Below are 16,814 nucleotides of genomic sequence, written 5' to 3'. Positions count from 1 at the left end.
CACCGATCACGCTGTTTAATCACTGAAATAAGCACTCCAGAGTGCACCCAACGCCCCCCCCCCCCCCATCCCCACCACCACCCTTCTGTCAATATCCGACTGTCTCATTATCTATTTGGATTCCACATCCTCACTGTCAGATAAACAGAGTGGAAAATTAAGATTAAAAATATGGTAATTTCATTTGAGGCAGCAGGCAGCCCCTTCTCACTGGCCCATTATGCTATTGATTAACCCCCCCAACCCACCACCCCAATTCCATTTCTCTTTTTCAATGTAAACTTTAATCTATTTGCAGGGCAACAATTCAACTCCCGGGGGGCTCTTTGAGAGTAAGTAACCATTTAATATGACGCTGGCTCAACACTCGCTGGCTTTAATGAATTGTCTAACTCTCCTGTGTGTGTGTGCGTGTGTGTGCATGTGTGTCTTACACTTCACTAGCCAAATGCGCAGATTTTTCTAAGTGCGGCTCATCCATTCTCAGCTATTCCGCCATCCGCAGTTATGTGCAGCTCGCTTGCTAATTGAGCCGCTAATGACAAAATCACATAGTAATTGCGCGTCGTCATCATTGTACCGCTTACATGCTAAATTAAGCAAAGACGTCGCACAGTGCGCTCAAAACACATCGCTGGAGTCACTCGATGAAGGCGAGGCAGGAAAGACAAAAGGATGAGTCAAGGAATGCCAGTTTTATTCTATGTACAATATAGTTCTTACATATACAGAGAGAGAAAGAGAGAGAGAAGCCCAGTATTGAGAAGGAGCCAGATGGGCTGTCATGGAAGAACGAGCCTCTGCATGGCGCATGTACCAGCAACAAATTGAAGTGCCTGAGAGAGAAAACATACCAGTGGCTGGAAAAGGATGGAAGGACTGAAAGACAGCTCCGAGGCACTAATCATGGCAGCACAAGAACAAGCCCTAAACACAAGCTCAAAAGAGGCAGGGGTGTACTACACCAGACAGGAGCCCAGGCGCAAGCAATGCAAAGAAGCCCCTGAGACAGTGCAGCACATCACAGCATGGTGTAAGATGTTGGCAGGCAAGGCATATATGGAGCGGCATAACCAAGTAGCAATAAGTAGCAATACATCTGTACCAAATGTGGACTGGCGGTCCCAGAATCAAGATGGCAGACCTCACCAAAGGTGGTTGAGAACAACCAGGCCAAGATCCCGTCAGACTTCCAGATCCAGACTGACAATGAGTGGTGGCCAATGAGCCTGACATACTGGTAGTTGATAATCATCAGAAGACAGCAGTTGTGCTGGATGTAGCGTTCCTGAGTGATAGCGACATCCGTGAAAAAGGAACACCAAAAGCTGGAGAAGCTGAAGGAAGAACAACAGACAAAATGTGGATGGTGAAGGCAATAGTGGTGAAAACGATTTATAAATGATATGCACCTTCTGGTGTGTGCATTTTGGCCACCTGGTGGTCGTATAATGCAAACATAGAGACACATGAAGAAGCGTTTCACAACTGACTCAGTAAGCTGCACTATTATTAGTCATTTTTTGCAAAAGATAAAGAATATATGCTTGTGAGTATTGTTATATTGTCTCTCTGCATGTGTTGCGCCACCGTTTGTGTTCAAATATCCATCGCTTAAAAATTTATAACACGGCAACAATAATGCTATTTATTAGCCTCTCTATGGTGTTTTGCATTGTTAGCTTGCAAGTCAAAGCAAAAATGACACTGAACATTGGGTTGTATCTCGAGGCACCACTGTTTGACTATTCACTTGACCTTGATTCAGTTTTTCTCCGAAAAATATTACTTAATTTTCTGAAAAATATGCCTGTTTTCATTTTACTTTTTAAAGTATGACTTATATATATATATATATATAGGCAGTAGTCCCTTAAAAATTACACCCTTTTATTTTTGTAAAAACAAAGCTTTTGTCTCACGATATTGCTCATTTTTTTGTCTCGACAGGAAAAAAAATGAGTATTGTCAAAAATATGAGTTTCTTCTCGTATTACTTTATTTAAATAAAAATACAACTTTTTTGTTGGAACATAACTACATTTCCTCAGTTTCCAATAAAATGTGACTTCATTCTCTCAATGTCTCTTGTAGTGTATATATATAATTTTCTTTTCAGTGTTGCCCTGATACTCCTTCGTAAACAGTGTTAATTATTAAAATATCATGGCTATAGTCAAAAGTGAAAAAAGACCACCTCCAAAAAGAGAAAGATATATAGTTGAGTGTTGGTGGTGTCAGCAAATAACCATTTTACCTAAAAACATGTTGGCATATTACAGCATTCACAATGACATTTTCAATGAAACATTTACTGTTAAAAAGAGAATCTTGCAAAATTGTCATTCCAGTAGGAACTTCTGCTGACAAAACATTTTTGTTGTTGTTGTTGTTGCCAAAATGACAAATGATTGTTACATTTCACATGTCCTGCTGTTTCCTGAGCTGAGGTTGACATACAGTACGGTGGTCGCGTTGTTCAAAGTGCAGGAGGACGCATCATTAAAAAAAAGTGCAAACACAAGAAGAAGAAGAAGAAGAAGGCACAATTATTAGCGAGCTCACCTGTGTGTAGCTCAAATAGAGAGAATAAAAGCAGTCATTCATTTAGTGCAACAGAGTGAATACGTTCAGTCAGTGCACTCTATCAAGCACCGGTACAGGATTGACGTCCACGCAAAAGGCCCGCAGTGCACATACATTCACATAGCAAGGTGCTATCAGTAAACAGTTACGCTATCAATAAAGGCACAGACACACACTAAAGTGGACATTCCAATACACAGTCAAATAAATAAATAAATACTTCCGGTAGGGCTCGGTCGGCGACGGCGGTCAAAGCCGCTCTCCAAAGTGTCAGAGAGACGTCTCAAAGACGACGTCCTGGAGGTGGCGCGGCTCCCGCTTTTTGTTCTCGTGCACCTGCAAGCAGACGAGGGAAAGCGGCATCACGGAATACGAGCGCACAATCGCGGCGACGATCTGTTGGCGGCCGCCGCGTTTGTGACAGCTGCAGTCAGCGCTGGCTTGAAGGGATTTGTCAGCCGCTCAAGCATGCCAGAGTGGCTTATTTAACAGGGAAACGTTCAGTCCTGCTGATAGCAGGGAATGATTTATGTCGGAAGCCTCGAATTCCTTATACAAATGGTCAGGAACTGAACAACTGCAGTGAAGACGATATTACCTTACCTTAAATATTACATTATTTTTACCTACTATGTTTGTCAACCATATCATAGGGAAATGTCGTTGAATGTATACCCTAGTGACAGTTAAAAACATTCTCTGAAAGTCTCCAAATTTGTCTCAACACTTGTATTACAGGAATGTTACAAAGTTATTTATAACATTGTGTGTATCTAAAATGTATGACGGCAACAGTTTTAGCCTGGTAATAATTAACTGACTTTATATTATTTTCATGTCAACCAGTGTCAGATTTTGCTTAACTTTGGCTGTTATGTCTTACCCGCTATAACATAAACAAGAACAAACAAAATATAGCTAGTGGTTTACTCGCCTGACTTCCGTGCAACGCGGGTTCAATTTGACGGTGTGAATGTGAGCGTGAATGGTTGTCTGTCTTTATGTGCTCTACGACTGACTAGCGGCCAGTCCAAGGTGTAGTCTGCCTTTCGCCTCAAGTCAGCTGGGAGAGGCTCCAGCTGCCTGCAAACCTGAACAGAATAAGCGCTGTAAAAAAAAAATGGATGGAGGGCAAACTATAGCCTAGATTGTCTGCCATGTTCGTGGAGTAGGTTGCGTTGAAAGCATGAATAAAATGAGAAAAAGCATCCGGCTATGAACGTAATACAGCGCTTACGTTTTTGTGTGCTTTTCTATTAAATTCTTGTGAGCGCAGAATGCCATTCACAGGTGGGGGAAAGTTTGAACAAAAAAGCTGCAAACAGGAAATCCGCAACGTGCGATATCCAGAGACAGAGCGGGAGAGCCTCTTTCAACGCGAACAAAGCCGCAAGAGGTTGATATCAGATTATTGAATGTGTATAAACTTGAGTGACAACTATAGAAACTTGTCACACAACATTTCAGTATTTAATGTAAAAGTGGTGCTAGACAGTAATCTGATGAAAGGGGAAGCGGCGTACAATGCGGGAAAGGAAAGGGAAAGGCTTGGACAATACGTCCCCACCAGTGGAGCAGTGTGCAGGCTAACAGCACAGCAAATAATAGCACAGTGTGCTGACTCTTTCAAATCACTATTTTACTCGTTTCACTCCTCTGGCTGACGAGATGGACCGGCGCAGATAAAGTTGTGAGAAAATGAAATGATGCCCACTTTTTCTCATTGCACAAAGGCCCGTTTGAAGTTGCAATGCAATGCTATCTGCGGCCCCAGACAGATGCGCAGAGAATAGCGGTGAACAATGACGAGCCCGCCACTCTTATCGCTCGTCAGTGTCCGAAGGGGAAATACATCACAAATGAATTTCACAGGGAAAAATATGGACATTCTCTATTACAGTAATCCCCATAGAAACTTTATCCCCAATCGCCATGAAGTTAAACTCAATATTTCTTCAGGAATCATCTGTAAAATGATCTAAAAATTATGTGGTGGGAGGAAGATTATTTGCAGAATTTTTCTTTGTGATAATATCTGAGGATGATAAATCTACAAAGGGACCATTTCTCTTGAAATTAATGTTCTGGTGTGGCTGTAGTAAATGATAGTCAAGGGCTTTTTCTTCACTATATTATTGTGAAAGCGGAGTCTCAGGTTAGCCATTGGGTAGCGCTTTAGCATCCCGTGTCAAAAAAAATAAAAAATAAGAAAAATAAAACTGCCTGGTGGGACAAAAATATTGATCCATCAAATTATTATATTACTTAAAATATCAGTGCAGTAGGGTCAAATGTTGACATTTTCGTAATTTATGTAGGTGCTCAAAAAAAAAAAAAAAAAGAAGTGTAGTTTTCACCTACAACTGTAAGCATGAATCTAACTATGTTTTATGTATCGATTGCCGCACTATCCCTGTACCCTGATATCATGGTTGTCATGTTGAAAATATTGCACTGGTATCGTGTCGTGATACAGTGTTTTTCGTGTTGATATCGTATCATGTTGTATGGTTACTGTACTGAAAACATCACATATCCTTTAGAGATAATATGGACATAATGCAAAAAAATATCATGCTGATATTGTATTTTGTAGTTATCGTGTTTAAAAGTCATGATTATATCATATTGTGATACAATGGCTATCGGGCAGATATCATACTGTAACATGAGCTTTCATGTGGAAAATATTGTGTTGATGTCATATGGTTATAGGTATCAAGTGGAAAATGTAACGTTGTCATCTTTACAGTTTGGATATTGTGCCGATAATCTATTTTCACACTGGTTGACGTAGAAAATAGTGTAACCTCAGTTTTCAGGATTAATCCATCTGACTAAAACTGAATTGTACGAAAACCAAAGCAATATTGGATGTACAAAAAAGTGGGACTAAATTTAGATGATAAAAATGGTCAAACTACACAGAAACTAGGGCATATAAAAACCAAGGCTCCACTGTATTGTATTCTCGTTAATGTAGGGAAAATATTGCTCCAATATCGTATTGTGATACTCCAGTGGATGGTTTTTGTATGGAAATATATTGTATTGTATTGTTACCTGTTTGGCAGCATTCAGCAGTGAGGCGGCCTCGGCTTGGCCAGTTTGCTGTACCATTTGGTAGAAAAGCCCATCGTGGTTTTGGAGCAGCACGTAAGGCTCATCATACTCGTGGACCTTACCGGCATCCAGGACCTGCAATCACATAGGCAACACTAATAGTGTTTTGCTTGTGCCAGAGCCCTTTTATTTTACTTTTAACATTTCAGCTTCTTGTCATCAGCGGCAGCGGGGAATGTGTCATTTTATCTGACTCATGCTGACAGCAAACATTTGTGCCTGTTCTTGCTGGACAGTTGGCATCTAGCCTGTTAGTCGCGTTACGGTTGATTGTGCTGAGTCTGAGAGACTGAAGATGAGCGAACCAGTCATGGATTTATTTTTGTGAAACCTAACAATCACACCCTTAAGAAGCTCCTGATAATGACCGTCATTTCTATGTCCTCACCTGACAACCACACAATGAACAGTGCCACTTAAAACAACTTACTAGGGACTGCAATTACTGCATTACCGACAAGCTCTAGTCCCTTGCTATTATAAACAGCATAAAGTAGGTGTAACTTCAGGAGGTGTAAAGTACGAAAGGGAGATACACTTCTCCTGACTTAATTAATAGTTTAGGGTAGGGGTGGGGACTCCTTACTACCATACTAAATTCATTTTAAAAAAAAAAAAAGATTCAACATGCTGGTTAGCACATCCGCCACACGGTACTGAGGTTCAGTGTTCGAATCTTGGCTAAGGCTTTCCTGCATATTCTCCCTGTGCTTGTGTTTTGGTTTTTTTCCGGGTACTTCGGCTTCCAAAAACATGCATGTCAGGTTAAATGAAGACTCCAAATTGTCCACCGGCGTGAATGTGAGCGTGAATGGTTTTTTGTCTGTGTCTGCTCTCCGACTGGCTTGTGACAAGTCCAGGGTGTACCCCCCGCCCACCTCTCGCCAAAAGTCAGCTGGGGTAGGATCTAGCTCAAACGCGACTCTAAAAGACGAAACGCGATATAGCAAATAGATGGATAGGTGGAGGGTTTTTACAAATTGCGGGATTGGTCATATCAAAGCTATGTATCGCCCATGGGCCATAGCTTTACCACCACTGCTTTTGACCCAGGATACACAAGCAGTTAAGTTTGCATGTTGGGAAAACTCTCAGCGTAAATACTAGGATCAAGCTTCTCAGGTGGGACTTGATTTTGCTCCCAGCAGATCTTCATGCTAATCCGGGGGCATTTAACACGAACGTAGGTAAGACTCAGCTGCTCCATATGTGGCTATTTTTTTGGCGACCAGGCAATTGCCAGGTCCCGCTGAGCCCTCCACAGACTCTTGACAAATGCTGCCGCAAATGGCGCTAATTGGCACCTCTGCAGGCAGTTGTAGGAAAAGGGCCAAAGATCAAGTGGCACGAGAAAAGGCTCAATGAGAGGAAACGCTGTGAGGGAGACAGACGGCACAGCTGTTGAAAAAATGTGGTGATTGAATTTGGGCTCTGCGGAGGTTTGTTAGATACAGGCCCTTCAAAAATAAAATGTGCTTTATGGCCTGAATGTCAGGTATGGCATTGTTGAAGACACTGACTGGAACCTTCAAAGTCGCATAGTTGGCAGTTAAAACTTAATTTGATGAGATAGTGTGCATTGAAAGTGAGACAAAACTTGGATTTCAAACCATCTTCAAATCTTGTAAAAGCTCAGTTCAGTGAGAATCTAAAGGGAGAGAAAGGAGGAGGGTACTTGTGATGACAAAGAGGAAAAATCTGATAATATCAGAAATGCAACATAAAAAAGGGTCTGGCCATTCACTACTGTATGAGCAATGCAATCAAATATCAATTACGCAAATTATATAAATAAACTCCATATTATATCTTAAACAATACATAGTGTTCTCATCCCTGTATAATTAAGTTTTACTATATTACAGTCACAGTTTGACCTTGCAACAAATTTGTTTTTCATAATAACAACTTGGAAGTTCATCCAGGCGTCCCAGAAGGCATTGTGTTCCACTTTGAAGGTTCCACTACAGAATGTGGGGAAATTATATATATTCCAATCATGCATTCAAATTAAAAGCAGAGGTACATCTGAATGTGGAATGAGGACTTAACCTGAATGAGTTTTAACCTTGAAGTGCGGGACAATGGAATGTCACCGCCTGGTAACCTACCAGTATTCTGTCACAGTCGATGATGGTGTTGAGCCTGTGAGCGATGGTGAGGACGGTGCACTCTTGAAACTTGCCCCGGATCGTCTGCTGGATCAGGCTGTCAGTTCTAAAGTAGCACAGAACACAACACCTGAGAACAAAACACTCGTCCGAAAGCGCCCCGGGCGGGGTTTTTACGCGGCACACTACAATGCAGCAAGATATGAGGCGGTCGACGCGACAAAACAAAAAGGTTATCGGAGCTCCTTTGCAAAGTGTTGTCAAAATGTTTCATGGAACAATAGAACATGTAAACAGTAAATAACCTGTGCTGACTACACATACAACATGCATGCTTTATTTTGTCTTTTCAAAGCAGGGGATTTAAGGGGTTGCTTATATTATAGAAGCTCACTGAGGGATACACGTTGTAGTTTTATTTGGATTAAAATGTTGTTTGTAATTTTACTTGACATCTGAAAAGGAGCCACAAAGTGTACAGTGGAACCTCAGGTTAGGAACTTAATTGGTGCCGTGACCCCGTTTGTAACCCGAAACGTTCGGAAACCGAAGTAATATTTCCCATTAAAATTAATTGAAATGCAATACATTTTATAAAGATAGTTGTAAGTTAACATTTTACTGGAACTTGATTAACTTTTACAGTACATATACAGTAGCATATGTAGTTGTATATGCAATGAATTCAGTAAGAGTAACCTTTTAAAATGCATCTGAAATTCTACTATATTGTCCTGAAATCAGGCTAGACCAAGTCTACTGGCTTTTTTTTTTTCCCCCTCAAACTCTTTTTCAACTATTATCTGAGTTACCCTATTTTTATTATCACTTTTCTTTTGTCTGTTTACGCCAAAGAAAGCCAATTAATTTTACAGGGGGTTCTTGGTTTTTGACGATACCAATATGGGGTGTTTTAAGGTTATTTACAGTGCACATGAACTAGTTTTCTCAGACTACATTAGACTACATCGTCATGCGGCACAAGACGGCTTGCTGTTACAGCCATATGTAATGTTTGTCATTTCATTTTCTAGTTATTGCCTCAAAGTGGTTTTGATACAAATATTTACTGTAATTAGGGCTTTAATACTGCGTTAGCGTAGGTTATTGATGGACTATGGTGCGTTTCAATTTAACTACACATTCGGGTTATGTCGCCACCGAAGGAACGGAACTCTGTAGACCCTCTGTATTGGTTAAATCAACCTGTAAACCAGTACTCAAGTCAACTGATGCAATTGATATATTAAGGCAGTCTGGTTTTATACACCGAACAAAAATGTAACCGCAACATTTTTATTTTTGCTCACATTTTTAGAGGGTGCATCACATTTTGAGTGGCATTTTGTTGTCGGCAGTCTAATGTACACCTGTGTAATCTAATCGGCATCTCGATATGACCCACCTGTGAAGTCGATGTTTTTTTTTGGGGGGGGGGGGTTTGCCCGCAAAGCCTAAGTGCTCACTAACACAATATTATTGAGACAAGTAGGGCTGTTGTGTACATAGAAAAAGTCTCAGCTCTTTTGAGTTCAGCTCATGAAAAATGAGAGCAAAAACAAAAGTTGCTTGTTTATATTTCTGTGCAGTTTAAATCCTCCCTGGAAGGTTGTGTGCCCTGCTATTTTATTAAATCCTTTTTGAGTGGCACTATTAAACTCCTGTGACCTTGGGTCCACATTGGCCGTGGCCTCGTCGATGACAAGGATGCGGTTTTTGCGTAGGATGGCTCTGGCCAGACACAGCAGCTGCCTCTGGCCCATGCTGAAGTTGGAGCCCGACTCGGTCAGCAGCGCCTCCAGTTTATTGGGCAGTTCCTCCACCGCAGCCTTCATCTGCACCTGCAGAGAGGCAGAGCACGGCCCCCGGCCCTTCATTACTCCCATATAAAGGCTTCCCGCTGAGATGCCTTTAAAGAACCATCCAAACACAGCCATTAACCGCCTGGCACAATGCAAGGCCAGGTCCACTGATGACCTTGGCCAGTGCTCTCTTGTGGCCAGCCTCTAGCTTTAATCCAGGCCACCAAACCCATTCAGAGGCAGGACCAGGAGCTGAAGCCCTTCACTGTGGGGGGAGCCTTCATCCTGATTGGCCTGACTGCCCAAACACATCTCCCCCAGCACTTTCAATGCTTCCCAGTTACAAGCCGCACATTGAGCGGGGCCCCATGGCCCTAATGGGATTTCCCCCCATGACTTGTGGCGAGCAGGGAGGCTGAATGGGAGCATTGTACAGGGGGACAGAGGGATCCCCCCCTGGGCCGGGCAAGGGGGAATCATTCAGAGACAGGCTGGAGTACCTCTTGGAGTGCATTCCACAGGTCCTCATCTGTGTGCTGGCTGAAAGGGTCCAGATTCTTCCTCATGGTGCCCGTGAAGAGAACTGGGTCCTGTGGATAGATGGATATAGAAAGAGAAGGCCGTGGCCGGTAAAGATAATGACGAGGGCTGGAGTGTATGAAAGAGTTAAGGACAGCCTTTATGGAGCGCATCTTGGAAATGAGGGGGGGAAAGATGTTCACAAAAGGCTCGATACACTCAGGAGTCCCATTCAATGCTTTGGCCAACTATACTTCACTATGTTGATCTTTTAGTATCTTGTTGGTATGTGGATCTTACAGTAGCCAAATTGGTAGATTCGTGATTGTCATCTTAAAATTTACAATAGTCATGTACATGTGTGAAACGACAGGTGAGACGCTATCCAAGCCCCACACACCTATGGCAAGGATGGGACATGTACAGCCTTCTTACGTAACTTATGACAATGTGAAGAAAAGCATGCAGGAGGAAGCCACAGCACACAGAGAAACACAGGCAAGCACGGGGACAACATGCACACTCCACACTGGAAGGCCACAGTCAAGATTCGAACGCAAAACGTGCTAAACACTAGGCCACTGTGTGTGATGACAGTGACAGACGATAAGTGATGAAGGCATAATGCAAAGGTTAAGATGCAGATATGCCCCACACATTAATAAAAATAAGTTAACCACTAGTAATAGTCCCAAACTAGGTTTGACAGTATGACACTGGAGTTTTACTACTTTGAGTGTGAGTCCACTTACTTCATTTAGCTACTGCACAGTTATATTCTTCTCACACCGACCCTTCTTCACATATAAAATCCAAAGAAAAAGTGAAATACGTAAATGTAATCCTGACTCAAGTCTTGTGGGATCTGCAGACATCTTGCACAATATGCAGGCACACTGGTTGATGTTCTGTGGGTGCTCTTCAAATTTTGCTGCAAAACCAGTGGCCTACTGATCGGCCACTCATGAAAATAGTTGGGGAACACTGCACACTCAGCGAGAGTTTAGTTAGGTTCGACCGCATCGCTTCGTGTGCGGCAGCCTTTACACCTTTGCAAAAGAGTTTGGGAAGATGACGTAACCACAGCCATTTGCCTTTGGCAATTATTAAAGGCTGTCTAATGTCTGTCTGTCTGTCTGTCTGTGCGGCGCTAGCACGAACTGACGTGGGCTGCTTGCGCTGGCGCCGTATTCTACCATTTTAATCAATGATTAATCAGTGATTAAGTATGATTTTGGGGTGGTGTTGTGTTGACGTTGGTGCGCAACGGTATATGATAGCAATGGTATAATACCAACTTGAACGATGCGAGTGTTCGGTACCTCAAGCAAGATGATGCAATTATTGTTGCTGAATATTTACTAACTCTGTATGGTTTTCTTAGTAAATAAAGCTGCATAATGAGCCAGAGTTAGCGAATACATGTTCACATTCTCATAAATTCGCACTCTCGCAAGCATGACAAGACCTAAAAATGGCGGGCCCCTTAGCGAATATACGAAGGCAGATGAGGGTTCTCCAAGTCAAGGCTCCAAAATTACCCTGGTTTGAAACAACGTCACTTGCCCTAAAAAACTCCACTTAAATAGCGCAAATGGTACGTTATTTGTGAGAGAGTACTGTGGGCACTGCATTAGGTCATGTACTTAAGGCATCCATTTTTTTCCCCCCTAAATTATTTGTTATGGGGGATTTTTAGAGGCATTTGATTTTTAGAGGCGTTTGAAGCGTGTTTGTAGAAAATTACACAAAGATGGCAGCTACAGTCACGTAATAACAAAGTTTTGACATTTTGGGTTTAGTTCCCCTTTAAACCTTTGGCAGTATTTGAGCAAAAAGGTGAAACTTCTGTGAATCTGTCAAGCAGTAATATAGAATGAGGCATCCTTGGTTTTATGTATGTTTAGAAATAATTTCTCAAAAAACTTTCCTTCAGGTAAAGAGACGAGAGAAACCTTCACCTTCTCCCTACCCTTCTTACAAAAATAACACTTTAGAACTTTACCTGGGCCTCAGATGTTCCAGGGTTTTATTTCCCACAAGCTTCCCCCCCCCCCCCCACCCCCCCACCACTGACAGCAAAAATAGCAGTGTGCCATTAAGCCAGTTGAAGTCCCAATTCAAACTAGTTTTGTGACATACTTTAATTGAGGATTTGCCGTTCTGTCGGATAAAAAAGCGCTTTCAAGCACAACTTTCCATTCAGCGATTTTGTGCTTCTTCACCAATTCTAAGCCTTCTGTTTGCTGTGTGTATATATATATATATATATATATATATATATATATATATATATATATATATATATATATATATATATTACAAAGTCATTCCATGGGATTTCAATAGAATCTGGAATGGCTCCTTTTTAATGCCATATGCTAATATAAGATTATCATAATCAAATCTGCGGCTGCCAAATAATGGAACCCCTCACAGCAGGATGTATCGGATGCATATCACACTCGACATTTTACAAGGGAAAATAAGGAAACTTAAAATTATGTCCCAATCTTGTCCATCTGAAAGCTTGACTTCGTGTCATCTTTGACATATAGAGAGACAAAGGGTTTTCAAATGAATGTGTGCAAATTCAAGCAGTTTATAAAACCCGTGTGTGCTATGTGCTATGCGGAGAAACATCTCATAAAAGCATGTAGTTACACTTGGGATTTTCACAGTCATATTGCATCTATCTCAAATTAGTCGGGACCAGGAGGAAAAAGTTTCTCCAAAGCGGCGACGATGCCAGAAAACTATCAAATCCACAGCAAAGCATTAATGATAGTGTTTTGGGCATGTTGGCTGTGATGGGGGGGCTAAGTGACGACGTACAAGGGGGCTCTGACTGTGAGGATGGGGAGACTTCTTCTAAGCAGCTTTCCCATGTTTGGGGGGTAGCGGGCTAATCCCCTGTCAGGGTTGGGGAGCTGCTCTCTTCGCAGCGCGGGCCGTGGGAGTCTCCTCCCCTGCCTCCACTCGGCTGACACTCACCCGCGGGCTGGCATTTTCCTAATGCCGTATCGCTTTCAACAAGCGGAAATAAAGTTAAACTGTCTCAAGGCGTCCGTTTGTCTCACTTAGAGAAATCCTCTGAGTGACAACTTACACTTGTTTTAGCTTTTAGGCAAGGTGCATAAAGCGACCAAAAGCATGAGGGTTTATGTAAGCAGTGACACAGAATGGTTAGAAAATAACAACCTCACAATGTCATAATTTCACCCTCAAAGTAATTTGAAACAGGGTAAAGAAAAAAATCTGGAAAAAAATGGCCTCAAATTATGGGGATTAAGTCGTAATATGACGAGGGGGGAAAAGTAATGAGGATCATGTTGCAATATGAGTCAAATGTCAGAATATTACAAAAAAAAGTCTTAATCTTACTAGAATAAAGTTTTAATTTGTGTCAAAATTCCAATGTCATGTATTACTACTCCATTTTATTCTTTTAAAATTATGACTTCAATATTCTAACATTAGGACTTTATTCACGATATTTGTTTTCTTTTCAGTGACGCCCGAATGCTCGTACTAAAATGACGTACTTTAGTGCTCGGTAAAATATTTGGACCCGCCAGCACACTTTTCATTTTGCGCTAGCATAGAAAGCTAGCCTGCAGTAAATTTGTGGGAGGGATTTGTGGGATTTGTTTTTTTAAATTACATAGATGGGTTTTGTCGCTGTTTTTAGTATTTACATTTACCTGTTTTTGGTTAACATACTGTATGCGCTTTAATCTCTATTGGCTTCAAGTTAATGACACTCTGCAACGGTAGGGGGAGCCTGGGAGCCTAATAGCTTGCTGCTACTCGAATTTAATTTAGTTTACTCATGCAAACCCTTAATGGGAAACTCAACTCACAGTCACACACATGCAGACATGCTTGGAGAGATGTCAGAGTGAAATTGGGGTTAATAATATTGGAAAAAATGGTTAAGCATGATTGTCATTCACAACTACAGTGACCAACTAATATTTGCTAACATTGTTGGACCAGTCAGAACACTTCTCATTTTGCGCTAGCATCAAAGCTCACGTGAGTCAGCTTTGTATGCAGTGCGCGTACACAGTTTGCCGCACAATAACATTACGCACCTGTCGGGGGAGCCTGGGAACACAATTATTTATCCCTTACTGTTATAGGTACATTGGATTGGTTGTTCATCCACCATTTCTGCAGGGATATTTGTTGTTGTTGGTAACTACACTGTAATTCTGCTTCCATCCGATGTGTATATCGGAACGCATGAGAAAATTCTAGGATTGTATGATGGGATACACGTTGGCCATCTATAAGCAGTTGTATCTCGACTTGTGTGTAGTTTGTATTTGTAATGAAAAGTAGTAAGTAGCGATAAGAAGCTGACCTGTGGGATGATGGACATCTTCTGGCGGAGGGTGTGCAGACCAATGTCAGATGTGCGGAAACCATCAATCATGATCCTGCCCTCGGGTTCTGCCAGGCGGAACAAGGCCGAGATCAGAGAGCTCTTACCAGCACCGGTGCGCCCCACAATGCCCACCTATAGGGGACAGATAGAAAACTTAACTCGCACAGAAAAAGAAGAAGAAAAAGAGGAAGAAGAGAAATCCACTAAAGAGACAAATCGCTCCCTTCCGGCAATAAATCACAGCGCTTTTTGTGGCGCTGTCATGTCTATGAGGGCCCATGTCATTAGACATTTTCTGTGACAGCAGAAGAAAAAAATAAGACTGATTGAAAACAGATATGTTAACCTCCAGTCGGGATGTCATACTGTAGTTTCTCTTTGTAAAATCTAACTGGGCTTGTAGAGAACTGCATACTGTATATGCAACAGCCAACAAACAACAGGCCTCATACTGATAACAGTCAGTTGTTTATTGACTAGAAAAGTGTATTTTAATCTCAGTGTAATTTAAATTTTGCCTCTACATATCTCAAGGCATCACTGTACTATTTGCATACTGCTTGCATACTGCTTGTTGTGATAAGGGTCACGGTTGTTTTATTAGTATTACTATTATTGTTGTATTTTTATTCATCATTATGTACATTACATCCATCCATCCATTTTCTACCGCTTATCCGAGGTCGGGTCGCGGTAGCTTTAGCAGGCATGGCCAGACTTCCCTCTCCCCAGCCACTTCATCCAGCTCTTCCCGGGGGGATCCCGAGGCATTCCTAGGCCAGCAGAAGTATGTAGTCTCTCCAGCGTGTCCTGGGTCGTCCCCGGGGTTTCCTCTCGGTGGGACGTGCCCGGAACACCTCACCAGGAAGGCGTCTTGGAGGCATCTGAATCAGATGACCCAGCCACCTCATTTGGCTCCTCTCGATGTGGAGGAGCAGCGGCTCTACTCTGAGATTCTCCCGGATGACCGAGCTTCTCACCCTATCTATAAGGGAGAGCCCCGACACCCTGCGGAGCAAACTCATTTCGGCCGATTGTATCCGGGATCTTGTTCTTTCGGTCACGGCCCACAGGTCGTGACCATAGGTGAGGGTAGGAACGTAGATCGACCGGTAAATCGAGAGCTTCACCTTTCGGCTTAGCTCCTTCTTTACCACAACGGATCGATACAAAGTCCGCATCACTGCAGACGCCGCACCGATCCGCCTGTCGATCTCCCGTTCCATTCTTCCCTCACTTGTGAACAAGACCCCAAGATACTTGAACTCCTCCACTTGGGGCAGGATCTCATCCCCGACCTGGAGAGGGCACGCCACCCTTTTCCGACTGAGGACCATGGTCTCAGATTTGGAGGTGCTGATTTTCATCCCAGCCGCTTCACACTCAGCTATGAACTGCTCCAGTGAGAGTTGGAGGTCACGGCTTGATGAAGCCAACAGAACCACATCATCTGCAAAAAGCAGAGATGCAATACTAAGGCCACCAAACCGGACCCCCTCTACGCCTCGGCTGTGCCAAGAAATTCTGTCCATAAAAGTTATGAACAGAATCGGTGACAAAGGGCAGCCTTGGCGGAGTCCAACCCTCACCGGAAACGAGTCCGACTTACTGCCGGATATGCGGACCAAACTCTGACTCCAGTCGTACAGGGACCGAACAGCCTGTATCAGGGGGTTCGGTACTCCATACTCCCGAAGCACCCCCCACAGGACCCACCGAGGGACACGGTCGAACGCCTTCTCCAAGTCGACAAAACACATGTAGACTGGTTGGGCGAACTCCCACGCACCGGCTCACAACGTCCCGAGTCGAGGTCAGCAGCGCCCCATCCCCACTGCTTCCCCCTCCTGAGACGCCGGATGGTGGACCAGAATTTCCTCGAAGCCGTCCGGAAGTCTTTCTCCATGGACTGACCGAACTCCTCCCATGCCTGAGTTTTTGCTTCAGTGACCACCAAAGCTGCATTCCGCTTGGCCAGCCGGTACCCATCAGTTGCCTCAGGAGTCCCACAAGCCAAAAAGGCTCCTTCTTCAGCTTGACGGCATCCCTCACCGTTGGTGTGTACCAACGGGTTCGGGGATTGCCGCCACGACAGGCACCGACCACCTTACGGCCACGGCTCCGGTCGGTCGCCTCAGCAATGGAGGCGCGGAACATGGTCCACTTGGACTCGATGTCCCCCGCCTCCCCCGGAACACGAGCAAAGTTCTGTCGGAGGTGGGAGTGGAAACTCCTTCTGACAGGGGATTTTGCCAGACGTTCCCAGCAGACCCTCACAAT

At 43.2% G+C, this 16,814-nt stretch overlaps 1 protein-coding gene across 4 annotated transcripts in view; it reads right to left on the bottom strand.

The window, feature by feature from the left end:
- Window positions 1-201: 201 nt before the first annotated feature.
- The window catches only part of LOC133486647 (ATP-binding cassette sub-family C member 4-like), a 56,340-nt gene continuing 39,727 nt past the window's right edge, over window positions 202-16,814 (bottom strand). For 2 of the 4 annotated variants that reach the window (XM_061792108.1, XM_061792109.1), the window contains 6 exons: window positions 14,511-14,666; window positions 10,123-10,212; window positions 9,489-9,661; window positions 7,821-7,926; window positions 5,650-5,784; window positions 1,978-2,922 (listed from right to left, as the gene is read on the bottom strand). In XM_061792108.1, coding sequence (XP_061648092.1) covers window positions 2,857-2,922; window positions 5,650-5,784; window positions 7,821-7,926; window positions 9,489-9,661; window positions 10,123-10,212; window positions 14,511-14,666 — 726 coding nt within the window. In that variant the 3' untranslated portion in view covers window positions 1,978-2,856. Of the gene's footprint in view, window positions 1,338-1,977; window positions 2,923-5,649; window positions 5,785-7,820; window positions 7,927-9,488; window positions 9,662-10,122; window positions 10,213-14,510; window positions 14,667-16,814 lie in introns of those variants that run through there. The other 2 variants (XR_009791092.1, XM_061792110.1) reach the window with 2 other exon arrangements.

The sequence above is a fragment of the Phyllopteryx taeniolatus genome, chromosome 12 (genome assembly GCF_024500385.1).
Source record: "Phyllopteryx taeniolatus isolate TA_2022b chromosome 12, UOR_Ptae_1.2, whole genome shotgun sequence".
NCBI lineage: Eukaryota > Metazoa > Chordata > Actinopteri > Syngnathiformes > Syngnathidae > Phyllopteryx > Phyllopteryx taeniolatus.
The sequence above is the reverse complement of the archived record's forward strand: the minus strand, read 5'-3'. Positions and strand labels throughout refer to the sequence as shown.